We start from the raw sequence: 26,046 nt of genomic DNA on the forward strand, positions 1-26,046 counted from the left end.
TTGTATGACGTAGTACTGTGGGGCTGGGAAGCCTGTGTTGGTTTCTGGCTCAACTCCTGCATGCTGTCACCCTGCTCAGGACGAGCAGCTGGTCTGGCTGCGTTACCACCAGAAGAAGTGGGAGCTGCAGGCGCGGCAGCGGCGGGAGCGGCGGAAGAAGCAGCGGCTGGAGGACAGTGGGGTGACAGCAGGTGGAGGAGTGGTCCGCGATGCTCTCTCCAAAGGGCTCAGTAGCTACCTGCGTAGGACGGCACGCAGCATCCTGGATTTGCCCTGGCAGATCGTGCAGGTACTGGGGAGGGGACCTACCGCAGAGGACACCCTCGGGGCTTAAGCCCTGAGTTTACACTGTGTGGCCAAACAGTGAAGTTCAAGGACTGCTGACCCCAATGCCACTCTGGTGTTAGCCCAGCTGGGGCGGCAAAGCCTCAGGCTCACGCATGTCTGTATGGAGCCCACATGGTCATTCTTGGGGTAAATCTAGGACATGTGTGTAGATCTGTCAGTGGGGCAGCTCTGGTTCAGCCTGTGGACAGCACTATGCAGTAGTCACAGAACCACAAAAACACCAGCTGAGGTTGGAAGCAGCTCTGGGGTCCATCTGGCTGAACCCCCTGCTCAAGCAGGGCTACCTAGAGCCAGTTGCCCTAGACAGTGTCTAGATGGCTTTTGAGTACGTCCAAGGTATGAGACTCCACAACTTCCCTGGGCAACCTGTGCAAGGGCAGAGGGAACCTCCTGTGTTCGAGTCTGTACCTATGGCCTCTGGTCCTGCCACTGGGCACCAATGACAAGAGCCAGGCTCTGTCCTCTCTGCACCCTCCCTGCAGGTGTTCATGTAGATTATGTAGATTGATGAGATTCGTCCCACCTGAGCTTCCTCTGCTCCAGGCTTTCCTCTTATGAAAAATGCTCCAGTCCCTTCTTCATCTTTGTGACCCTTCACTGAACTCTTCACCATGCCCATGTCCCTCCTGTACTGGGGAGTCTAGCACTGGGCACAGTGTGCCTGTGATGGACCTAGGATTCCAGTGATATCTGGAAGCAGCCAACGTACAAACGCAGAGGTAGGGTGATGCCATCCAGGCATTTTCACAAATCCTCATTACGCATGGCCATCTGATCCCAGCCCCTTGTCACTCACTTCATCTTCCAGAAGGGCCTTCAGAGCTGCAGGCAGCTCTTGTGCAGGCAAGAGCCTGAGGTGGCATGGCTGACTTGGCTGACATCAAGGGTCAGCTTGAGTTGGCTGGGCCAGCCTTAGCCTGGGATAGTAGCAGGACACAGGGACTCCAGCGCTGAGATCAATGACTCTTCAAGCTGCCTGCTGTCTTTGTGGCCACCAGTGGCCATATAAATCCACATAGTGTTCCACAGCTTAGATGTAAGCACTGGCATTGGAGCTCCCTGCTAGCTCTTAACTTTGTACCCCCGTGTCCTGCAGATTGCTGAGACCAGCCAGCCTGGGCTCTTCAGGCTGTGGGCGATAATTGGGAGCAACCTGCACTGCATCAGGCTGAGCATCCCCCGTGTCTTCTACGTCAACCAGCGTGTCCCAAAGCCACAGGAGGGAGCAGCCTATAGGCGGGTGAGGACCTGCCCCTTCTGGAAGGGGAGACAGCCACCTGTGATGAGATAAGGTGTTTCACCTCTGCTGCGAGCAGATACTACAAGCATCTGCCTTGGAAGGCCTCACTCTCCCTCTCCACAGATGTACCTCATCCAGTCCCCCTGCTAAACGCAGCCTGCCCAGAAGGCAGGTTGTGGGAATTTGTTACATGCATGAGTGTAAACCACTGATTTCCTTAGAAGGGAGCACCAGGAGCTGGGCTGGCTCAGACCTCTGCTCCTTGCAGCCTTTAGAAGTACCCCAGCTCCTGGCAGTGGTGCCACATGGTGTGACATGCCCTGCTAAGCGCCTCCCTTGCCTTGGCAGGTGAACAGGATCCTGCCACGCTCAAACATCGTTTACAACCTGTATGAATACTCTGTCCCAGAAGACATGTACCAAGAGCACATCAATGAAATCAATGCAGACCTCTCTGCTCCGGACATTGAGGGAGTGTATGAAACACAGGTAACTCTTCCAGGTGCTTGTCTTTAAGGGTTGCGGAGTGGCAGCTCATTAGCCTGAGTGCCAGTGGTGCAGGAGGACACCTGGCGCTTAAAAATTCAACAACTTGGTGAGATACCAAGAATCAAAGACCCTGCACAGCAGAGTACTGGGGAATATACTCACGTTTGCATGGGCAGAGATACTGCGTATCAGCATGTGGCTTAAGGCATGTCAGGGAAAGGGGGTTCGGTTTATTTGGGGGAAGGCAGGCATTTAAGCAGGAAGAGTGATCTTCCTCCAAACCAAACCTGCACCATGCTGCTGGTGTTTGAACCAGAAAAGATAAGGGATATTTAGAGTATAGATAGGGGAAAACCCAACATGTGTGGAGTCATACCTAGATCGGGGTGCCCTGTCCCCTAAAATGAAGTTATAAAAGCTTTAGAAAGAAGAACAGGATAAAACTTGAAAGTTTGGGAAGAGCAAGAACAACCTAAACAAAGTTCAGCACAAAGCAATCAAGCCAAAATTAAATTTACCAGGGCTATTAATGCTGAAACCCTGAAAATGAGAGTGGGAAACTGGAGTACCTGCTTCTAATGAGGACACTGGTTTGTTCAGCAGCTCAGAAAATCCTGGTGACAGGAATTTAATCAAGATGACATTGTAGCGCCAGGATCTGACATACATGGAAGTGGCGGAGTAGGTTGCACACCATTTTAAGAGTGGAGCTATATATTAAAGGAAGCATGACAAGTAAATTTGCTACTGAATTGAAACTTAAAATTATTATGGATCAAAAGTCTTTGCCTAAGTGGGACAAGCTTGGTGTGAATGGTGCTGCTATTAGCTACAAAATGCTTTCTGAGATGCAAGAGGCTGCAAGGGCAAAAATAACATAAAGTTGGAAGACCAGCTACCAAAGTTAGTGGTATAACCTGGGAAGTGTTACAGTGGGGCATGGTGAAAGAAACCCTTTTTAGCACTTTACTGCTTTTAGAAAATTTGGATAAATGTCCCACAAGGCAAGGCACAACTCTTAGTTTAGTAAGCAGTGCCCAAAATTTATTTCAAACTACTCTGCCAAAGTGACATGTACACAAATTCATCATACCTGCAGGAGATCTTCTGGTAGCAAACCCAAGTCCTCTCCACTACCATAGTGTTTAGCAAGTGGGGCTAAGTAAAATCAAGCAGCGGCTAGCTAAGAGGAAATTAAAATTATAAACTGAAGTAAAACAAGGAGCATGAAGATATTTTAAACATGTAAAAGGGAGCAAGATGATTGAGGGGCTGCAGCATGTCTTGCAGGGGGAGGCTGAGCAAGCTGGCGCTGTTTGCTATGGAGGGGAAGATGCTCAGGGGACCTTCTTGATGGGAGGAATAAAGAAGCGGAGCCAGACTCTTCTCGGTGGTGCACAGGGAAGGAATGGCAGGCAGTAGGCACAAACTGAAATGTGTGAAACTCTGTGTAAGCATCAGAAAAAACTTCTGCGATGGTGGTCAGGCAGGTAGCCCAGAAGGAGATACAGAGAACCCAGATGGACACAGACCTGGGCAGGGAAAGACCTGTCTTGATCTTTAAACATCTGCAGTGCAATTCTGAGCACAGTCTCCAAAAAATGTAGTGGGATTAACAGAGGAGAATGGTGAGGAGGATGCGAGGATGGGAACAGCTTCCTTGCAGGGGTGGGGCTTAAGGACATGGGAATGCTTTGGCTTGCTAAAGAGATCTGAAAATGGGGGATGTGCTCTAGGGGTCTATAAAGTCAAAACTGACATGAGGGAAGCGTGATTAGGTGAGGAGCGTTTATGGCTTCTTACAGCAAGTCATTCAGGTGCCTTTTGCAGCAGTGGAGTTTGCAGCTGTAGGGTTGATTAAACAGGGCAAATCAGTGGTGGATCTCCCTCTGTGCCAATTATTTGGTGGTTCAGGTGAAGGTTTTGTCTCAAAGGAGAGCCAAAACACAAGTTGCAGATCTGTGAGATTGCCCAGATAGCCACACATCCTCCAAAGTACCTGCTGCTGCCCTTGATGGTGGGATCCGAAGCTAGGTAGGAATGCAGGTGAATTAAGAAACCTGTTCTGTGTCTCCAGCACTGACAAGGGTGATAATACCAAACTCATGCTGGAGGCACCTCTGGTATGTCCTACCTGTGGCTTTTAAGCTGTGTCATTCTAGGCTTGAAACACCCAAAAGGACTTTGGTAGCAGAATGTTGTTCCACCGTGTCTCTCCCCGTTGTTACAGGTGCCACTCCTCCTCCGTGCCCTGATCCACTTGGGCTGTGTGTGCACAGTCAGCAGGCAGCTGGTTGGGCACCTGGCAGGGCGAGAGACTGAAACTTTTGACATTGAGCACCTGGAGATGCGCTCGCTGGCCCAATTCACTTACCTGGAGCCAGGTGAGGCACCCTGGGAGAGATGCTTCTGGCACACCTGGGACCTGATGCCCACGGGCACCACTGACACTGTATGCTGTGTCCCCCTAGGGAGTATTCGTCACATCTACCTCTACCACAGCTTCCAGGGCAGCAAGGCACTCTTGGGTCTCTTCATCCCCTCGCAGCGCAAGGCTGCTGTCTTTGTGATGGACAAGGTAAGGTGGGACTCCAGAGGCTGGGGGACTCGGGATGCTGGTGGATGAAAAGCCAGACATAACCCGGCAGGGTTTGCTGGCAGCCCAGAAAGCCAACCATGTCCTGGGCTGCATCCCCAGCAGCATGGCCAGCAGGGCGAGGGAGGGATGCTGCCCCTCTGCTCTTGTGAGACCCCACCTGCAGCGCTGCGCCCAGCTCTGGGGTCCCCATCAGAGGAAGGACGTGGACCTGTTAGAGGAGGGACACCTCCTGTGAGGACAGGCTGAGAGATTTGGGGTTGTCCAGCCTGGAGAAGAGAAGGCTCCGGGGAGACCTTAGAGCAGCCTGCCAGTGCCTGACGGGGGCTTATGAGAAAGATGGGGACAGACTTTTTAGTAGGGGCTGTAGCAATAGGACATGGGTTAATGGTTTTAAACTAAAAGAGGGTGTAGATTCAGGTGAGATAAAAGGAAGAAATGTTCTACTGTGAGATAGTGGAACACTGGCACAGGTTGCCCAGGGAGGTTGTAGGTGTCCCATCCCTGGAAGGGCTCAAGGCCAGGCCGGACGGGGGGAGCTCTGAGCAGCCTGATCTAGTTGCAGATGTTCCTGCTCGTTGCAGGGGGGTTGGACTAGATGGCTTTTAAAGGTCCCTTCCGACCCAAACCATCCTATGATTCTACCCTGGGGGTCAGGCAACAGGAGATTTCTCCACACATCGCACATCCCTGCTGCAGTTTGGCAGGACTAGTGGAAGGCATCACATGATATACAGAGGGGAGAGGACTGCGCAGGCTGGGGTCCCTCTCCCCCAGCTCCAACCTGGTCCCCCTTGGGTGCAGGTGCGCAGCAACCAGATGCCGAATCTCACCACCCTGTTCTCAGCGGAGCGCAGTGCACTGCTGGAAAAGGTGGGTGAAGACCTGCTGCCCCCAGACAAGCACACCTTTGAAGTGCGTGCCGAGACCGACCCCAAGGCCATCTACAGAGCCATCCAGCGGCTGCTGCTGGGCTACAAGGTGAGATGAAGGCGTGAGGAAGATCCCCATGGGACCTTGTCCACGCAGGCATGTGGGAAGGGGAGAATGCTGTGGAAGGCACTGGTGCACCATTTCCTACAGCGCCTGTATGTAGCTGCTGGCCCGAAGGTCAGGGTTAGAAGTGGGTGTTGCTCAAGGGCTTTGCCTTGCTTGGGCTGGCTTGCCTAGGGTAGTGCCAGCAGTGAGGTTACCTCAGCATCTCCCCTCATCCCTGTGCTCAGCTGGAGAGCTGGTTGCATGGAGGTGGGTGCTTCAGAAGTGCTGGGTTGTGCTGTCCCCACCATGGGGACCTGCTGTTGGGGACAGGGTGCCTGGCACTGCCGGTTTCCTGCTGAGCAGAGACACTCGCTGGAGAAGTGCACCAGGACATGTCCTCCTTCATGCAGGACGAGCACCGGGGCCCCACACTGGTTGCTGTGCAGTCTAACTGGGACCTGAAACGGCTGGCAAGTGGAATCCCCATCATCAAGGAGTTCCCTTTGGTCCCCATCCGGCTGGTAGATGACATCAACTACTCGGTCCTGGACTGGCAGCGCCATGCTGCCCGCCGCATGATCCGCCACTACCTCAACCTGGACACCTGCCTCTCCCAGGCTTTCGAGATGAGCAGGTGCCTGGGGTGGCCATGTTTCCCTGGGGCTGCTGTGCCCTTGGTGGGACCACAGGAGGCTGCCTCATTCCTGGAGAGGACAGACGGGGGCCCCTGTCTTTGCAGCAGCACTAAGCCCAATGACCATTTGCCTGTCTGTGCCCCAGGTACTACCACATCCCCGTTGGGAACCTCCCTGATGACATCTCTACCTTTGGCTCTGACCTGTTCTTCTCACGCCACCTTCGTCGTCACAACCACTTGCTGTGGCTCTCGCCCACGGCCCGCCCGGACCTGGGGGGTAAGGAGGCTGATGACAACCGCCTAGTCATGGAGTTTGATGAAAGAGCCTCCGTGGAGATAAACAACCCTGGCTGCTACTCCACAGGTGAGGAGGAAGTAGGGTGGTAGCACTGAGTAGGGGCAGAGCTGGATCCTGCTCTGCAAGCCCTGTGGAGGGATGGATGCAGTCTCTAAAGAGTCTCTGTGTTGACAGTGGTCCCCAGCAGCTTTAAAGTTGCAGCAGTGATGTGGGCAAGGGGCATGTCCTGGGGGCAGGGAGGTCTCACCTGCAATTGTGTGCAGGCACCTGAATACACGCTTTTTCCCAGTTCATGGCCACGGACAGCAACACAAAGACCACCTGCAGTGTGTCAGCCCAAGGACAGACTAGCTCAGCTGGTAATACCTGGTTGACCCTAGGACAGGTCTCAAAGGGAGAAGCAGCTTGAGTGGTAGTCAGTTCTTCTGAGCTCCTCTGCTGCAGCTTCCAGAAAAAAACCCAGAGGGTTAGCAGATCTTGTTGAAAGACAAGTGCTGGTCAACACAGTCTAACCTGTGAAAGCATCTCCCCACTTGCTACAGCAACACCTATAGATTACCCTTACAACTGTGAAAAGCACTTCTGGCAGAGGGGCAGGGAGGATGTCCTCGTTTGTTGTTTGCCCTGCCTGCTGAGAGGTTGTGTTTGCTGTTAGTGTGTCTGGAGCTGGACATCCAGAGCCTGGCTGTAAACACAGTGTTGCAGTCCCACCACATAAATGACATGGAAGGAGGCTCCAGCATGAGCATCAGCTTTGACGTGATTCAGCAGGCATCCCTAGAAGACATGGTGACAGGGAACCAAGCTGCCAACATCCCAGCTAGCTATGATGAAACTGCCCTGTGCTCCAACACTTTCAGGTATGGCTCTAGAAGCTATCAGGAGATGGAACACCTGGTCTCCATCCTGGCAGGTCCTTTTCCAGGGTCCTGTCTCTCATTCCCTCCAGACTTATGCCAGCAATGGGGCTTGTGGAGTGCTCCCAAGTATAAATTCAGATCTCGAGGGCAGGGCAGGCATCTTCTCCAACAGGCTTTTGAAGATCCTGGGCTCAGAACTGCTTGGTGGCTCAGCCAGCAGATGTACAGGGATGTTGGTGAAGACTTTGTCCTTTCTTGTTTCTCCTTTCTTCATGCTCCACCAGGTTATAGAGGCACATATTTACCCTGTGGCTCATGGGCCAAGGGCTCACATGTCTCTGCTCTGGGTCCTCCAGCATACTGAAAACATGTTCCTGTCTGGAAGGGGGAAGGGGTTGCTCATGGCTGGTGGGGTGATGCTGGTTGCTGCTCCCTGGCAGGATCCTGAAGAGCATGGTGGTGAGCTGGGTGAAGGAGATCACGCAATATCACAACATCTATGCAGACAACCAGGTCATCCACTTTTACCGCTGGCTCCGCTCTCCTTCTTCCCTGCTGTATGACCCCGCGCTGCACCGCACACTCCACAACATGATGAAGAAGCTTTTCCTGCAGTAAGTGAGACCTGGAGCATGCCAGGCTGGTCAACGCAGAAGGGACAGGTGTGGCATTAGTGACCAGGGTGCTGCTGGCACCCACAATCACTCTCTGCCACAGCCTCCAGAGAGGTGGGCAGTAGGCTGGGCCTCCCATACTGTTCATACTGTGTGGTGAGCTCCTGTGCATGCCATCACTGATATGCATGACTCCTGACTGGGCTGGATCAGCATGTCCTCCAGAGGTTGCATCTGCTCCTTGGTCTTTGCTTTCCTGCCTGCTGACTCGTGCTATTGTGCCCTGCCTGCAGGCTGGTGGCCGAGTTCAAGCGTCTGGGCTCCTCAGTGGTTTATGCCAACTTCAACCGGATCATTCTGTGCACCAAGAAACGGCGCATCGAGGATGCTATCAGCTACATGGAGTACATCATCAACAGGTGGGATGTGCTTGCCTAGCTCGGCCTGGAGGTGAAGGCTTTCAGATGATGGAGCTGAGGCGGGGCTTGGGGCCAGGGAGGAAGATGCTGATTTTTTTGCCTTCTGATGTGCCTCAGCACTGAACTGATGGGGTTTTTTTTCCTTTGGTGAAGCTACTGAAGGGACAAAGCTTCCCAGTTTTCTTGCTGTCATGCCTGGAGTAGGGAACTGTCCCTTAGCTGTCCTCTATAGGTAATATTCCAAGAATACCCATAGGATTCAATCCAGAAGAGACCTTCAAGAGAACCTAAGGTGCCCAGCACCTCATCCCCTAGCTGGGTCTCAGCATCCCAGCCATGGTGCAGGCACCAGAATAGGGACCCAAGATTCCTTGGGCATGGCTTCCCCTGGGGTGCCCAACAGCGGATGGGAGAGGGGAACCCCCTTTCTCCTTGCCAGCACCACCTCCTTCCCAAGCTGTTCCACAGAGAAGGCTCCGAACTACTAGGGACAATGCCAACGCTGTGGCTGACTGCAGTCTCTTTCCTCCAGCATCCATTCCAAGGAGATCTTCCACTCCCTGACCATCTCCTTCTCCCGCTGCTGGGAGTTCCTGCTCTGGATGGATCCAGCAAATTATGGAGGTATCAAAGGAAAAGTGAATCCTTGCATCCACTATGGGGAGGTAAGAGACAGAAAGCGGTCAGTCCTCCCAGAAGCAGGGTGCTGGGGGCTGAGCTGAGTAGGGAGGTGCTGGCTGGGCATGAGGAACTACTGTGATGTCACTGGCTCCTCCAGAAGGACACCAGCAAGAGGCAAGCATTGGAGGAGGAAGACAGCGAGGAAGAGGTGGCAGTGGAGGAAGAAGAGGAGGAGGAAGGGGAGCCGAACGTGGAAGAGCAGCTGGAGAACAGCTGGAACATCGCACAGTTCCTGCCCCAGGCTGCCTCCTGCCAGAGCTACTTCCTGATGATCGTGTCAGGTGAGCTGTCCCAGCGAGGGGACAAGGGGATGGGGTTGCTCGTGCCTCCCTGGTGCCAGGGAGAGCCTGCAGCAAGGTGGCTGCTGGTGTGGGCTGGAGCTGGAGCCTTGCCTGTTTCTCCCCAGCCTACACTGTGGCTGTGTACCACAGCATGAAGGAGGAGCTGCGACGCAATGCCCCTGGGAGCACCCCCATCAAGAGGAGGAGCACCAGTCAGGTGTCCCAGGAGGCACTGGGGGAGATGGGGGCCATGCCTGGTGAGTGCTGAACCATGGGGGTAGTCCTGGTGCTGGCAGAGCCACTCACCTTACTGTCCTGATACGCCATCATACGGCTGAAGCACTGTCTTCTCTGTCTCTCTAGGCATGATCGCTTTCTCGCAGGACTACGTGGCCAATGAGCTCACCCAGAGCTTCTTTACCATCACCCAGAAGATCCAGAAGAAGATGGCTGGTTCTCGTAACACCAGTAAGCCGTCAGACTTGTTCCCGGTGCTGCCTGGCTCCTACTTGCCACTCAACAATCCAGCTCTGGAGTTCATCAAATATGTTTGCAAGGTCAGCATGGTGGGCCAGGCCCCCTTTCTAAGGGTTTGCAGCCAGGGCTCAAATTCTGGTCCTTGGCTATGGCTCAGATTTGCCACGGCTTCCATCCAGGAGTGATCTACAACCAGTTTGTCTTGCCCATCCATATGAGGTCACGAGGATATGAGCTGTCCCAGTGAGGACACTCTCCTCTGCTGGTAGGCTCATCTGGCTCTTATTCTTGTAGGTCCTATCCCTGGATGCCAACATAACCAACCAGGTGAACAAACTGCGCCGGGACCTGCTGCGCCTCATCGAGGTGGGCGAGTTCTCAGAAGAAGCCCAGTTCCGGGACCCTTGCCGCTCCTATGTACTCCCTGAAGTTATCTGCAGGAACTGCAACTTCTGCAGGGACTTGGACCTGTGCAAGGACCCTGCCATCTCCCAGGTGCAGCCTCTTTTCCTGGGGACACCAGAGGCCCCAGCATGGCAATGCTGGAGGCGGGTCAGTCACATTCCCCATCTTCTCAACACCAGAGTTGCAGCTCTGCTTGCTGCTGGTGATCAGCTTCACCTAAAGGCTGTTTTCTGTTCACCTCCTTTTCTAGCAGCTCAGGTCTGAGCTGAGCACCTGTGGCTTAGGCTGATGCTGTGTCCTCTCCAGAAACTAGACACAACATCTCAGTGCTTGGGACTCTTGGTGCTCAGCTCCTTCCTCTTTGCCCTTAGGATCGGTTGGTGCTGCCTGGCTGGGTCTGCCCCAACTGCCAGGCACAGTATGACTTCGATGCCATCGAAACAGCGCTGGTGGAAGCCCTGCAGAAGAAGCTGATGGCCTTCGTGCTGCAGGACCTGGTGAGTGTAGGGCTTCTCTACTCTGCCCCTCCCCCTGGCTGGTTGAGGCTGGACACATTCACTTTGCCCCTGGCAGAGGGGCTTGGCCTCGTCTCCTGTCACACCAAAAACTCCTTGGCCACCAGGTGTGCAAGAAGTGTCATGGTGTGAAGGAGACACACATGCCCGTGCACTGCAGCTGTGCGGGAGACTTTGCCCTCACCATCTCCTCCCAGGTATGCCTGCACCCTCTTGCCTGGCCCAGCCCCATGCCAGCAGCTCTTAGGGAGACAGCAAGGAGTCCCGCAGTGCCCCATTTCTCCTCTGCCTCTTTTCTAACTGCTTATCCCCTGGGACCTGCTGTGCTGCCCTCTGCCTTACCAGCCCTGCCTGGCCCATCCCCCTGGAGCCCCTTGCTGCCCAGGAGTGCTAGGAAGCCTCCCTCTCTGCTCCTTTCTCCCCAGACTTTCATGGACCACGTCAACGTCTTCCAGAACATTGCCCGGCACTACAACATGGCCTACCTGCTGGAAACCATCGAGTGGCTACTGTGCAACAATGCCCAGCTCCAGTGAGGTGGTGGGCTGCTCTTCCTGCCTGCACCGTGCATCTCGCTGTGGGAGAACAGTCATGGACCCACTTGGCCATGAACCAGACCTCCAAGAAGCTGCACACCCCTCCTGCGGTGAGGGAGGGAAGGCAAGAGCTGTGCCAGGGACTGCTGTGGGGGTCTGGGGGCAGGAGGGGCTGGAACTGTGCTCCACAGGTCTGTGCTGGCCCCCAGGTGTGGTTTTAATGTTGTACTTCTATAAATAAATGGATTGTAGAAGGCAGGTGTGGTTTCTGGGGGGGTGGGAAGCAGGGTCTGTGGCCCTGTCTGGCAGGGAGCGGGGGGGGGGCAGGGGGCAGGGCCACGTGGGTGGTGGGCGAGCTGAGCCCAGAGCTCTTGCCCTGCAGTGAGACCTGGGCTGCTGTGGAGCAGTGGGAGGGGAGCGGGTCACAGCAGAAGCAGGGAGCTCCTGGCTGCTGGGGGGCAGGGAGCAGGTGGGACTTGCCCTGTGGGAACCCACGGAGGAACTGGCAGGGTCCGAGGGGCAGAAGCAGCTGACCAGGTCTGTGAGCAGGCCCCAGCTAGAGCAGGCATAGCAGGTGTGCCCAGGGTGCCCCAGGACTGGGTGCCCCGGGACTGGGTGCAGGGCACGAGCGCTCTCCCTGAGGGCTGTTCCTCCTGCTGCTGTCGACCCTCCATGCTGGATGCTGGCACAGCCATGGCAGACCCTGCTGCTCCCTGGAGGAAAGGGCTGGGTGCTGGCCGGGCTGGGCGGTCAGAGATGCTCCCCTCCCACCCTGCAGCCCTTCTGGAGACCCTGGGTACAGTGGGGGCAGGGCTCTGGCAGTGCAGCAGGCCCTGGGCTGCCTGCTGGGAAGTGGGGACCCAGAGAAGAACTGGGCTCTGGCAACAGGCTCCTGTCCCATCCCTGCCCACAGGGACGCCCTGGGCAACCCAGGCTGCTGGCAGGGCAGGGGCAGCCAGACCCCTGTGGAAGGGCCAGGGGGTGCAGGCCCAGGCGCCTGGAGATGCTCTCAGCTGCCATCAGGACAAACGAAGACACACACAGCAGCTCTGGCAGAGGAGCCCAGGGCGGTACTCGTACTGCGTGCACAGCCGGGCGGCAAGGGGCAGCTCCTGCCTGATGCAGCATCATGCCCACAGCTTTCCCAGGCAGGCCAGGTTCTGCACAGGGCAGAGGACCCCCAGGTGACCTAATGCACAGATGTCCTTGAGGTTCCCCCGCCAGCCTGGCGCAGGGAAGAGAGGCGGAGGGATGGAGGGCACAGCTGGTCTCCTGGTCCTGCAACTGCAGGGAACCGCTGGCCAGAAGCAGCCGTGAGGAGCCCTGGCAAGAAGCTGTGCTCAGTGCTGCAGAGGAAGGTGAACGCCCTGCGTGGACCTGTGCCCATCTGCCTGGGGGGAACACTCCTTCCAGCCCCCAGAATGGGCGATCCACTGTTCCCTGAGCATGTAAGAAGACTTGTGGCCTGGCCCCCCTAGGGCTGCCATAGCTCCAGGGGACACCAGCGCTGCCCAACCACCTCCCTCCCTCCCTCCCTCCCCTGGAGGCACCTCAGAGGCTCCCCAGCATGGACATCTGAAACAGTTTTCTCCTTCTAGTAGGTTTCTCTCATCCCAAGTAGCCACTAAGATCTCCTCCAGCTGCCTCAGTTGTCGGGGGCTCTTTTGGAGGAAACTGCCTCCTCAGGGATCCACCTGAGACTGTTCCCAGGCACATCCCAGTCTTTTGACATCTTACAGGGACCTGAGATGCCGAGTAGCAGCCCCAGACTCCTCCAGGGACGCTACCTGAGAAGCTTTTCCTCTTTTGGAGGAAGTTGCCACTGCAATTTCCCCATGTGACAGCGATTTTAAGACCACCACTGCACATGGGCCCTTCCTTAACAATTTCTGTTGTAACCTGAAAAGAACCAAATATGAACCACCACCTACTGAATCACAGGATGGTTTGTGTTGGAGAGGATCTTTAAAGATCACCTTGTCCAACCTCTTCTGCTGCAGGCAGGGACACCACCCACCCCCACCCCCCACCCCCCCCGGCCCCCAGCCCAGGCTGCTCCCAGCCCCGTCCAGCCAGGGATGGGGCACCTGCAGCTGCCCTGAGCAGCCTGTCCCAGCGCCTTGCTGCCCTCACAGGGAAGAATTTTTTTCCTAATTTCTTATCTAAATCTCCCCTCTTTCAGTTCGAAGTCTTTCCCCCTTGTCCTATCCCTACGTTTCCTTGCAAAAAGTCTCTCCAGCTTTCTTGTAAGCCCCCGTCGGGCACTGGCAGGCTGCTCTAAGGTCTCCCCGCAGCCTTCTCTTCCCCAGGCTGAACTGCCCCAGCTCTCAGCCTGTCCCCACAGAAGGGGGGCTCCAGCCCCCTGATATGTGTCCCACCTCTGCACTCACTCCTGCCCTTCTGATGTTGGGGACCCCAGAGCTGGGCGCAGCGCTGCAGGTGGGGTCTCACGGGAGAGAGCAGAGGGGCAGCATCCCCTCCCTCGCCCTGCTGGCCACACTGCTGGGGATGCAGCCCAGGACACGGGTGGTTTTCTGGGCTGCCAGCAAACCCTGCCGGGTCATGTCTGGCTTTTCATCCACCAGTACCCCCAAGTCCTTCTCAGCAGGGCTGCTCTCGAGTCCCTTCATCCCCCAGCCTGTATTGATACTGGTGAGTGCCCTGGCCCAGGTGCAGGACCTGGCGCTTGGCCTACTTCACAGGGGTCTACTTCTCCAGCCTGTCCAGGTTGTAGTGTTGCCCGTAACTAAGAAAAGATTAGTGACAAGTAGCTGAGAAAGTATTAGCCACATACTCGTATTGAAACACCATCAGTGTGAACAGCCTGAACGCTGCAGCAGGGACTGCTGGCAGTATAAAATTTCCCTGCCTGGTTCTTGACCCCTCTGGAGAGGCTATGGCCCTGGAAAGCACACAAGCAGGATGCCAAGAGGAATCTTCCACCTCCACAGCATAGGCATGGGGAGATTTGCTGTGATCTCCATTCAGCTCATTATTCTGAGTCTGAAAGAGTAAATTGTTGCAGTTTCTCTTCTTGTAAAACCTGGCAGTAGACATCCAAAGCTTCTTCAATCACCATCTGAACTAGCAAGATTAGACCCCCCCAGAAGTCCTTGGCTATTCTGGGGTGCCATCACAGAGGGGTGGCATTGGTGTGAGGAAGGGCACCACCAGCCCATGGTCCAGGTTAGGGGACAAGCTGATTTCTTCTGTTAGACTAATTTGGAGTCTCTTCCTTGCAGCTTAAGAATTTGCACTGAAACCCACCGAACTGCCACCAAGTGCAGCAACCCTGCTGAGGAGGCACCAGCTGGGTGCTCACCTAGGGGAAGGCTGCAAGGGTGCTCTGGCTGGTGGAGCCCACCAGGGCCAGCAGCACAGCCCAAATCCTCCCCAGAAGCCTCATAGCCTCCGTCCTGCTGGGATGCACACAGCCGTGGCATGGGCAGCTCCATGGCATGGCTCTGGTTCCCCTCAAGTGCAATTTTAGGCTTCCCAAAAGGACGGCACGTGGCCACAGGAGCAAGCAGGTGGTGTCATGCACCCACTGCATGGGTCACCCAGCAGAGATGGTGGCTCTCAGGAATCCTCCATCATTCTTCAAGCAGGAAAAAGCCACCCACAGTCAAGGTAGCGCTTTCAGTTCAGCCACAGCCAGTGCAAAGGGACACAGGGGGCCCAGACAAGAGATGAGGCAGCTTGTCGGGGCCTCCCTTGCCTCCAGGCAAGACAAGCCCCCCTGCCCAAGCCTGGCTCTATGGGGTGTCTCAAGCTCCATCTGGGGACCACACCTGCACCTGGCTGGTGTCAAAGACAGTGGGTAGGGCCTGGAAACAACACAACCCTGGCCTGGGTGGTTGGGCTGGGGCAGTGTGAAACGCTTCACCTCCTCAGAGCATCACCTCCCCTGCACCTGTCACAGCTCCAGGTGGTGATCAGAGCTATCTCCATCTTCTCCGGTCCACCTCATCAGCCCACGGCCACAAAGACTTGCGGAGCCCTCCTGTGTGCATGTGCAGTACAGCCCCAGGATGTCCTCAGAGGCACCAACATGTCCTCACTGCCACCAGTGCCCCAGCACAGACACCACTGCCCACTCACAAGCTGCAGCAGGCGTGGGGCACCCTTCCTGCTCACCCTGCAGCCCCCTGAGACCCCAAGCTTCATGCAGCATGGCAGCTGAGGCTGAGGAAAGGCTATCCAGCATTAGGCACACGATACAGAAGATGAGGAAGACTGAGAAATGTCCCTGCTGCCCAGGGAGGTCCTCTTGTCTAGCTCCCAGGTACTTACCGACCATGGTCCAGGGTTCAGTTTGCCCACTTTCCACTGTGGGACAGGAACCACTCCCCTCCCAGTGAAGGAAAAACCTCTGCTGGGAGCAAGCAGCTCACCACAGCCCAGCACTCCCTCCCTGTTCCTGGTAATGCTGCAGCTGGCCACCCGCCACCTCGGGACCGATACAGGGAAAGTGTCTTCTGCAAGGCTCTCCTCAAACAAGGATGTTTTTACGGTGTGTCTGAGGAGGACAAGAAAGAAAAGAAAATTTATCTGAAATACAGAGACCAGGATCTGTAGGAAACCAGCCCACTGGAGAGACCTCACAGGTGCCGTTGACTCTGGGTCTCCTGACAATCCTGTCTGTTCCTCACCCTCAGTGTGGCTGGGGAAGGGGAGAATAAGGATGCTTAGTGGTGCAGTCTCTCCAGGAATGTGTAAACACTTGACAAGGGGCCCTGTTGCCACCAGCTGCTGCAAACCAGGGTGCTGCCCAGAATGTGCAGCTAACCCAGCTGCAGTTTCAAAATGAAGTCCGCACTCTCAACTGCAGCATCAGCCTCTCCTTCCCCCTTGTCTGAACCGAGCGATGCTAAGAGCCCCCGCCCCTCCTCCAGTGCATACTCACTCTCCCCCTATGCTTGGCATACAGAGATTGCTTTGCAGGCAGTGGCCACCTTCTCCCCATCACCAGCTCCAGTGGGAACAAGGACCTGACAGCTCTTACAACACACCGGCTGGGATGAACAAACTCGCTTCTGCCTTTGAGAAAACACACTAAAAGTGCAGGTCTCTGCAGAAAGCAGTGGGAAGGACACCCCACCCACCACCTCTCCTCCATTCCTCTGCACTCGAACCAGGAGGCAGGAGCAGGTCTGGTGCTGGAGGGAGCAGCTGGAAGGAGGCATGAGGTGCTAGTGGGGAGGTGGAGGGTGGCGCTTCACGAGGCCAGGATGCCCCGGGGCTTGCTTCACCTCCTTCCACCAGACCTCCACATCCCACTCGGCCAAGGCTACGCACCAGCACGGCAACACCAAGGAGCACCTAGTTCTACAACGCAGCGCTGACGCGCCCGGAGCTGGGAAGCCCACAGGCTCCCCACGCCGAGTGCTGCTGCTCTGCTTCCCTGCCGTGCTCACCGGGAGGGTTTTGCACCCGTTGCTTGCTGCATCCTCGACGGCTCGTCCTGCGCGATGCCGGCGCTCGGCTCCGACCTTCAGCCCCGGCACCGTGCCGGGCATCCGCTCGCCTTCAAAGGCTGCGGGGATGCGCATTTCGGGTGCGCTGGCACCGCAACCCCTCAGGGGCACCGCAACCCCTCAGGGGCACCGCAGGTGGCATCGTGGAGTTTATACCAAAATCCTCCCGCGCCCGCCTGCCGTCGCCCCCCGCCCATGGCGCTCGCTGCCCCGCGGGCCGCGCCCTGCTCCCGGCGCGGTACCGGGGGCGGGCGGGGCGGGGGGCTGCTGGGCAGCTCCCAACGAGGGGGTCGGGGTCGGGGTCGGGGCGGGGGAGATGGTGCGCCGGGGCGGAGCGACGGTCCCCGGGCTGTCCCGCGGCGGAGGCGGGGCCGCCGGCCGCTTATAGCGGTGCGGCGGGGCTGGGGGCCGCCGGCCGCGATGGAGTACGCGGAGGCGGAGGAGTACTACTACGGGGAGGAGGTGGCGGGCAACGCGACGGGGGAGGCGTGCGAGTGGCAGGCGGACTGGGAGGCGTCCTTCTCGCTGCTGCCGCTGCTGTACCTGCTGGTTTTCGCCCTGGGGCTGTCGGGCAACGGGCTGGTGCTGCTGACGGTGTGGCGCGGCCCGCGGGCGCGGCGCCGCTCCGCCGACGCCTACATCGGCAACTTGGCGCTGGCCGACCTGGCCTTCGTGGCCACGCTGCCGCTGTGGGCCGCCTACACGGCGCTGCGCTTCCACTGGCCCTTCGGCGCAGCGCTCTGCAAGCTCAGCAGTTTCCTGGTGCTGCTCAGCATGTTCGCCTCCGCCTTCTGCCTGGGCGGCCTCAGCGCCGAGCGCTGCCGCGCCGCCGCCCCGCCGCCCCGCGCCGCCCCCCGCCGCCGCCCCGCCGGGCTGGGCCCGCTGGCCGCGCTCTGGGCGGCGGCGGCGGCGGCGGCGCTGCCGGCGCTGCTGCTGCGGGAGGCGCGGCGCGGCCCGCGCAACCGGACGCTGTGCGAGCTGGCGGCGGGCGGCGCGGGGCGGGCGGCGGCGCTGAGCTTGGGCGCCACGGCGGTGGGCTTCGCCGCGCCGCTGCTGCTGATGGCCGTCTGCTACTGCTGCGTGGGCGCCGCCGTCCGCCGCCACCTCCGCCCGCGCCGGCGGCTGCTGCGGCTGATGGCGGCGCTGGTGGCCGTATTCGCCGGCTGCTGGCTGCCCTTCCACCTGCTCAAGAGCCTCTTCGCGCTGGCGGCAGCCGGGCTGCTGGAGCTGCCCTGCGCGCTGCTGGGGCTCATCGCCCGCCTGCACCCCTACGCCACCTGCCTGGCCTACCTCAACAGCTGCCTCAACCCGCTGCTCTACGCCTTCCTCGACGGGCGGTTCCGTGCCCGCTGCCGCCTGCTGCTGGGGCAGCGCCGCCCGGCCGCCGCCGCCGCCTCCTCGACGCCCAGCGGCCCCACGCAGCGCTCGGAGCTGCCCCCGGCCGGCACCAAGCTGTAGCGCCCGCGGCCACAATAAACGCCCTTTCCGCCGCCGGAGCCCGCTGCCTCCTTCCTCCGGCTGCGCTCGGCGCGGCGGCCCCCGCCCGGGCTGGGAGGGCAGGCGGAATCCGGAGGGGGGGGGGGGGCGGGACCCGCGGCTCCGGTCACCTGCGGGCGCCCCGGCCCCCGCCACAGCGCCAGGGACGGCTCTGGGCCTCCCGCCGGGGCCGCCGCTCTTGCCAGGCCGGGGGCAGCCCCTGTGCCCACCCCGCCCGGGGACGTGCCTCCCCACCCCCCCACCCCCCCCACCCCCCCGCGGCGGGCCGGGGGGCGCTGGCTCAGCCGCCATCACCACCCAGCCAAGCCACGGCTCCGTCGGGGTCGGCCAGGCAGCGTCCAGTGCCCTGTGTGCCCTCGGGGCCCGGCCAGCCCGTGTAAGCTGTGCCTGGGGGCTGCTTGCAGCCAGCAGCGCCCAGGGGGCTGCCAAGAGCTGGGAGGGTGCGGGCGTGCTGCCGTCCCCCCCGGACAGGGCTGTCCCAGCGGGGCCCTGCAGACCACTGGACCCTGTGCTCCAGCAGCTGGGTGGGTTTTCCTTGAGCTCAGGCGAGCCAGCCTTTCTCCAGGCACCATCTGGCACTTGAAGTGTCCTCCAGGCAAACCCTTCCCATGTCCAAGGGGTGACACCTGGGCCCCTGGGTGTCTGCCTGCTGAACTGGTGCCAGGCGGGCAGCACCAGGTCTTTGGAGCGTTGCATTGAGTAGAAGAGTTGCCGATCCCACACTGCTCAGGGTGAGCCTGCCCTGATGCGGGCTGTGGTGGTCTCTCATTTCTGGAACTCCATGGATGCATTGCCCCTTTCCAGCTGGCAACAGGCAGCCCTTCTGTGGAGCCTAATGGCCACCTCCGAGGGCTGAGCCCCTCAGAGGGTGCGGGCTCTTGATGGTACCGCTGTGGGTGCTGGGACAGGACCAGCCAAACCTTGTGGTGAGGACGCTGCCTCACCAGCGAAGCTGCACTAGAGAAAGCTGGGCCTGAGCTGAGCAGACACCCCGCATGGCAGCACTGCATGTGGGGGACAATGTGCTTTCTTCCTCCCCTGCCCCTGCAAATCCTGGCTGAAGTTTTTGCTGCCTTGTCTCAGTACCCAGATGTACTTCTGCGGGTACAGTCTTCCAAGCCCAGACCAAAGCGGGTCACAGCTGTGCAGAGTGACAAGGTGTTCACCTTGAAGCCGTGTACACAGCGGCACAGAGGAGTGTCAGGCAGCACAGACGTAGGTGGGACGTCCTCAGCCCCACTGGTCTGGACAGGACATCAGGGCAGTGTAATACGGGCTGTAAGCACTGTACCTCCCAGGTACCCTGTAGCATTCCCTCCCTGCTGCTGCTCTCCTGGGGCGCTGCTATCCCTCCATCCCCATGCCAGCCCAGGGCACCAGCACCAAACCGGGACAGGCTCATGGTCCACAGCCTCCAACTGCTTCTCCTTCCCCTTCAGCTCAGCTGGGCAGCTCTACCTAACCAACAGCAAGGTAAAAAAACCTCAGATGCTATCTGTCCTTCCTTCTGCCCAAGCCTTGCTTCCATAAGGCTGCAGACTTTTCTTTCCTTGTGAAATGCTTGAACCAGAACGCTTGGGACATCTGCCAGGGCAGCTGCAGACATGGCTCCAGACCACATGAGGGGAACATGAATACAGGTAAGGAGAGCCCTTGAGGAAACGCTGAGGGTGCAGGGGGGATCCCAGGAGGGGCAGCCACTCACCACAGCCCCCTTCCTCTGCAAAAGCACAGCAGAGAGGAGATGGTGACAATGGGGCTGGCAGGTGGGAACCATCCCATTGCAGGCACTGCTTCCCCTGGAAGGAAGGCCAGGAAGGGGGAAAGTTCACAGCCCACCTGCCCTTCAGGTGGCCCCACATGCTTGAATTCACACCAGTAACCCGCTCTGTCCCCAGACGCTCTCTGGAAGCCCCACGGTCTGCATCCTACAACAGTGCAAGATATGCCTGCTGTCCTTGGCCCCAAGGCACCTGCTCCACACCAGCCCTGTGGGCTGCCAGGCCTCCTCCTGCACTCCAGGGACAGAGAGGGCTCTGCAGTCAGCCTTGCCACCCTTTGGGGCTTCCCCTGGGGAAAGGTCAGAGTGACGCTCAGGGCTGGAGCCCATGCAGAGGCAACTGGGACCAGCCCCACTGTGCTCCCACAGCTATCACAGGCCCTGTCCTAGGTGAAGCCGTGTCAGACCCATCTGTCCTCCAGGCTGGTGGCCACACAAACCCTGAGTGTTGGCTGGTCAGGCGCAGGGTAAACATGGGGATGGGCTGGGGCCACGCAAGGCGTAATCACACCAGCCAGGGCACCTGCCTTCCCTGCTCTGGCATGCAAGCCCCTGTCCAGAGAAGGAGCAGAGACCACTCTGCATGCTTCCAGGGTTTCTGCTCCGTGTGTCCACTGCTGTGTACTAGCAAGATGCATCCATGCTCCTGCTGCCCGTGAGTGCTGCATCCAGCTTCAAAACCAGCTCTCAAAGCTCAGGCTGTCTGGGCAGTGGTTGGTTTGGACCTACAGCATGCTGCAGGATGGGTTTGGGGGCAACTGAGCAGTGGTGGGGCTGGTCCTGCCCATGCCATGGGGCAGAGCAGCTCTCCTCTCCAGCTACCACTTTGCCTGAAGGCAGACAAGCAGCTCTGGGGAGGAGAGGGCTGCTAGGAACAGACAGTGATGAGCCCATGGACCCACCTAAGCCAAAGGACAGCAAGGCAAGAGCAGGATCTGGGAGGAGCAGTTGGGCGCTTGGCCCAAGGCACCCCATGAGCCCCAGGGTGGCTGCAAATGTAGGAGCAGGGCTTCCTCCCCAGCACTGCTTCCTACGTTGAATGCTCAGTCACATCCTCTCCATCTCACTGCAGCTGCCTCCTGACACACACCCCAGAGAGACATGCCTGTGCCATGGCACTCCAGGAGGGAGCTGGGCTGACAGTGGGGGTAAGGGGGATGTGAGAATCCTTCTGTAGTCATGCTCAGGTGCTGCAGGGTGGAAGAGGTTTTAAAAAAAAGCCAACAACCCAGCCTGCTCCAGCCATCCCCTGGATGGGTACATGGGATGGTGGCTTGTGCCAGGCAGGCCAGAGGCAAGAGAGGGGAAACAAAGGCATGTGGAAGTGTCAGCAGCCCAGGGCCAGCACCTGCACCTTAGCACCCACTGTGCTGCGCCATGGGTGAAGCAGCACCAGCATCACTGCTCTGCCCCGGCAGCTACTCCTTCCCAGGCTGGAGCGGCTGTGCAGAGGATGCCCAGCTGCCTGCAGGGCCCAGGACAAGGAGCTGCTGGCGGCTCCCAGTGCTCAGACAAGGGCCCCACTGTGTGCTTAGCCGCGGGCAGCCCTGGGCACTGCCACACCTTGTCCCAGGGCTGGCTCTGGTGCTGAGTGCCTGCCTTCACTCCTCTGGGGAGATGCCAGCTGACCCTTTCAGGGTGAGGGAAGCCGCTTCCAGGCAGCTGCAGCAGGAGTTGGCGGCTGGCAGGAAAAGGAAGACTTTGTCCCCTTGTCTCCCAAAGAAATGTGACAGAGCCAACAAAGGCAGGGTGGGGGTGCCCTGGCAGGGGACGGGGATGCCTGTCCCCCTGGGGGATGTTTCCCTGGAGACAGGGCAGCACCAGGGGCTGATGCCTCCACACGTGTCCTGTGTTCCCAGGCGCTGGTGGCTCCTGCACAAAGAAGCACTTGATGAGCTGGTGGCAGTGCCCTCGCTCAAGGGGTCCTGCCATGCAGCCCACGCCTGGCAGCTGAGCTGGCAGCTTCACCTCAGCCTGGCTGACTGTGGCCCAAAGGAGGCAGAAGGGGAATGGCCCTGGTGCCAGGGCCATGCTGGGCAAGGAGGGCATGAGGCCACCAGATCTGCAGCACCACAGCTGCCCATGCCCGCCTTGGCAAGCAAAACGAAAGCCACTTACTCCGAGAACACCCAGGGATGCAGGAGCCAGCGTGGTGGCACTGGTCCTTAGCCTGGCTTCTCAGCAGCTGTTTTGCAGAGGCCAGCCAGACCAGAGCACACCTCACCGTCAGCACACGCAGCATCAGCTCACTCAGGCACCCAGCCCCAGGCACGGCAGCCCTGCACACGGCCTTGCAGCACCATCACTGCTTGCTGCAGGCAGACACAGCTTCTCAGAAAGGAGAGACAGGGAAGACAAGGGCTGTGGGCTCGGTGCACCATGCAAACACCCTGGACTGGTATCCAGCCTCCCTTCCAGGCTGAGCCGAGGCTACTGAGGTTTCTTCTTCCAGTCCCAGCTGCCCGTGTCACTGGGAGTCAGGCTTCTCCTTCCCAAAGAGCATGATGGGCTCTGCAGCACCACGCTCCTGCTGTACTTGTCTAACTCAGCATGTCCTGCCCTGCTCAGATGCTTTGCTCACTGTGCTGAAGTAACAGCAGCCTTAGAAGGCCTTAATATCCCCAACCCCTTCCTCCTTCTGGAGCAGCCAGTGGTAGCACCCCGCAGAGAGGAGCTCCCAGCAGGATGAGGGGACAGTGTATTTATGATTTGTTCTGCTCAACAGGCTGCAGCCCAGGGAGAAGAGGGAGCATTTGGGGGCTAGAGTGGCCCAAAGCACCTGGTTTCTGCATGCAGTGAAACCGCATGGCAGGGACCCCTGGACATGCAGCCTGGGCTCACAGAGGTCCCCAGGAACCTGGTCTCTTATGCCACTAATGTGGCAGGTGCCCAGAGTCCTCCAGGCCTCCCAAGGCATGATGAAGATCTTTCTTGGAGCCTTCCCTCCAGTGCAAGTCTAAGAGGAGGGTCTCCTCTGCAGCTGCTGTGCAGCTGCAGCTTTGCTGATGAGAAAGGGTATAATAGCAAGATCATTCAAGAGCTGCCTGTCTGGTCTCACCCCACAGAGCAGGCACTCGTCAAGTTAGGCCATGTGTGACCAGGACTGGTGAGGCCATGAACAAATTCAGATGCTGCTAAGAGGGATTTCAAGATACCTGGTGCTCTTCTGAGTATATCAAGATACTGTGGGGCCTGGAGACCAGCAAGACCTTCTTGGCAGAGAAGTCTGCTGTGCCTTTCAGGTAAGGCAGTGGCAGGAGACTGGCCGTGCCCCACTGCATCAGAAAGAATAGCCCTGTAGGGTAGCTGAAAGCAAGTGGCACCCCAAAGCCCAGCTGATCCTTGCTACAGGCTGCAGGAACAACTTGCAAAAAACCAGGAAATATTGACCCTGTTGCTATAAAATCAAACCCTGGATCTGATGCTGGTGATGTGGAGTTTCGAGCCTCCGTTTAAGGAACAGCAGCAATACACAACCCCTCAAAAATGTGCAAGCAGGACTGTGTCCCTTGTACTGGGAGAGGGACCAATTGCCACGAGCTCAGGTGTTCCTGTTCCACTCTGCAAGAGAAACTGGGCAAATCCGTACATGGCGGAGGATCACCAACAGAGAACCCTGGTTCCAGGTTAAGGCTGGCACTTCAGCGAGGGAAGCAGGAAAGGACAATCATGGTCCTGCTGACAGAAGCCCCAAAAGGCCGTGTGCTACAGCAAGGAAGAAGCTGAGGCAGTCAGCCTGGAACAATAATCATCACAAGACCTGAAAGTTCATGCTCAAAAAGTTATTTTTCCCCTCATTATTGTGATGGGTTGACCTCGGCTGGACACCAGGTGCCCACCAAGCTGCTCTGTTACTCCCCTGCTCAGCAGAATGGGGACAAGGTAGGGAATAAGATGAAAAGAAACTCACGGGTCATGATAAAGGCAGTTTAATGAAGCAATAGCCAAAGTTGCATGCGTAGAAGTGAAGATAAACAAAAGATGTTATTCTTTACCTCCCATCAGCAGGTGATGTCCAGCCACTTCCTGGCAAGCAGAGATCAGTGCACATAGCTGTTGCTCCGGAAGACAAATGTAAATAACAAATGCCCCCCTTCCTCCTCCTTTCTCTTAGCTTTTATATCTGAGCAGACATCATATGGTATGGAATACGCCTTTGGTCACTTTGGTCCAGCTGTCCTGGATTTGTTCCCTCCCAAGATCTTGCCCACTCCCAACCTGCTGGTGAATGTGGGGGGGAGGTTGGAGGGACAGCGCTGACGCTGTGCCAGCCCTGCTCAGCAGCCAAAGCAGCGGCGTGTTATCACCACCCTTCTAGCTGCCAACACAAGCACAGCGCTATGAGGGTGCTGTGGGGCTCAGCCAGACCCAATACAATTATTAAATACATAAATTAACAACCTTACCAAATAGAAATATGTATGCTACAAAGTATCTAGGTGACAGCTGTGGAAGGAGTTTCCAAAATGGATGACTGTAATGACAGGCATAAAGGATTGACTTAAGGTGGTCTTACAGAGGGGATGCTGTACAAACTGCAACTCATGTACTTCTTAGTATTGCTAGTGTAAGAAACAGCTGGAAGCGTAGAGGAAGGCTGAGGAAACTGAGCACAGACACGGTATCAACAGGCTTAACTGTAGCATAAAGGTCTAACTGCCAAGGCTGTAGCAGGCGAGAGACCTTCAATAGGCAATTGTAACGGCCTCCAAGGCTGCAACAGGGACATCCTTGTTAGATGCAAGGGACAAACACACTCACTGGAGAGGTGTGTGATGCAGGAAAGTGGTGCAACCCTCCCCCTTGAAGACTTTAAGACCTCAAGTGGAAAAGGTCCTGAACAACAAGATATAGCTTTTGAGTGCACCTTGCTTGCAGCAGGCTATTTAAATAACCTCCAGAGCTCATTTCGTTCCCATGGTTTTTCTGGACTACCAGAAAGGTTTTGAGAATTAAAAACTTGTTTTATTGGCACTTAGAAGTTCTTGGTTTGCTTTTCCAAGAAAAATGGAAGTTTAGAGAGGACACATCAATTTTACTGATGAAAGTAATGCAGGGAAGAAATGTAACTCAAAAAAAAATTTGGTACAAGATCAAAAAAATGAAATGCCATTAAAAAAAAAACAAACCAAAACCCCCAAAACCTGGAAATGAGAAGTTTCCAGAGAACAGAGGAACACTGAGTAACACCTTCCTAACAGGAGAGCAGTAGGGGATCAAACTATGTGCGGAAGCCCAGGAAACATGTAAGAGCTATTTATCCCACATTGGTATACTCCGGGTGTTACAAATGAAAGCTTGCAAGCAGCACCATCTCTGAACTGTATTTTAATGAAATCTGGTTCTTCAGAATTTCTGCTGGCCAGCTGGAAAGGAAAAAGATTTATTCATCTTAATATAAAATTCAGCTTCTACAGAAGGATAATTTTCATCTGAAGCACCATGTGCCATCACAATTAACAAAACCTCCACTAGGTGTAAGGAAATTGAGAAGACTGGCAGAGCTTGCTTCTGCATTGAAGGGATGCTGCCACTCCCTTACCTACATTTATACCAGGATGTCCAGGCCCAGATTCTGAACAAATGCAGTCAGTTTCACCGTGTGCTGCTAAAGGAGCTGGAATTCAGGTAATAAGCAAAAGTCTTCCCTCTCTTCTGCAGTGCTTGGGAGGACTTGGGAGTTCTCGGGAGTTCTCCAGGACTACAAACCATTACTGCTTAAGATTTTCTGTGCAACAGATATTTAATTTGGATTTTTTTTCCCCCCACAAACATCTATTACACATTCCGCTGTCAAAAGAACCCCAACGATCTGTTTCATTTGATGCTCCTGAAGTTGGGCACCTCTCAGTCACACTGCATTTCTTCAAACCACCAGGCTGTAGGGGACTTCGGCTTTCTGAGCACCAAGTTCATGG

General features: G+C 57.1%; 2 protein-coding genes across 3 annotated transcripts in view; both read left to right on the forward strand.

Moving 5' to 3' along the window:
• Nucleotides 1-11,628, forward strand: part of POLE (DNA polymerase epsilon, catalytic subunit) — a 29,485-nt gene extending 17,857 nt beyond the window's left edge. For both annotated transcript variants that reach the window (XM_055795330.1, XM_027776946.2), the window contains 19 exons: nucleotides 80-289; nucleotides 1,445-1,588; nucleotides 1,937-2,077; nucleotides 4,308-4,461; nucleotides 4,549-4,655; nucleotides 5,478-5,654; nucleotides 6,062-6,285; nucleotides 6,432-6,652; nucleotides 7,242-7,446; nucleotides 7,887-8,060; nucleotides 8,354-8,479; nucleotides 9,012-9,144; nucleotides 9,258-9,441; nucleotides 9,567-9,698; nucleotides 9,805-9,998; nucleotides 10,213-10,413; nucleotides 10,695-10,820; nucleotides 10,946-11,035; nucleotides 11,264-11,628. In XM_055795330.1, coding sequence (XP_055651305.1) covers nucleotides 80-289; nucleotides 1,445-1,588; nucleotides 1,937-2,077; nucleotides 4,308-4,461; nucleotides 4,549-4,655; nucleotides 5,478-5,654; nucleotides 6,062-6,285; nucleotides 6,432-6,652; nucleotides 7,242-7,446; nucleotides 7,887-8,060; nucleotides 8,354-8,479; nucleotides 9,012-9,144; nucleotides 9,258-9,441; nucleotides 9,567-9,698; nucleotides 9,805-9,998; nucleotides 10,213-10,413; nucleotides 10,695-10,820; nucleotides 10,946-11,035; nucleotides 11,264-11,374 — 3,054 coding nt within the window. In that variant the 3' untranslated portion in view covers nucleotides 11,375-11,628. The remainder of the gene's footprint in view (nucleotides 1-79; nucleotides 290-1,444; nucleotides 1,589-1,936; nucleotides 2,078-4,307; nucleotides 4,462-4,548; nucleotides 4,656-5,477; nucleotides 5,655-6,061; nucleotides 6,286-6,431; nucleotides 6,653-7,241; nucleotides 7,447-7,886; nucleotides 8,061-8,353; nucleotides 8,480-9,011; nucleotides 9,145-9,257; nucleotides 9,442-9,566; nucleotides 9,699-9,804; nucleotides 9,999-10,212; nucleotides 10,414-10,694; nucleotides 10,821-10,945; nucleotides 11,036-11,263) is intronic.
• A 2,369-nt stretch (nucleotides 11,629-13,997) lies between these two features.
• Nucleotides 13,998-18,347, forward strand: LOC129783977 (apelin receptor A-like). The gene has a single exon (XM_055798016.1). It carries the CDS (start codon nucleotides 16,846-16,848, stop codon nucleotides 18,307-18,309), a length of 1,464 nt encoding a protein of 487 aa, XP_055653991.1. The 5' UTR covers nucleotides 13,998-16,845; the 3' UTR covers nucleotides 18,310-18,347.
• Nucleotides 18,348-26,046: the final 7,699 nt, after the last annotated feature.

This window comes from Falco peregrinus, chromosome 2 (assembly GCF_023634155.1).
Source record: "Falco peregrinus isolate bFalPer1 chromosome 2, bFalPer1.pri, whole genome shotgun sequence".
NCBI lineage: Eukaryota > Metazoa > Chordata > Aves > Falconiformes > Falconidae > Falco > Falco peregrinus.

What these genes read in the sequence shown, in the direction of transcription:
- LOC129783977 (XM_055798016.1), top strand. Translation starts at nt 16,846, where the DNA reads ATGCCGGCGCTCGGCTCCGACCTTCAGCCCCGGCACCGTGCCGGGCAT.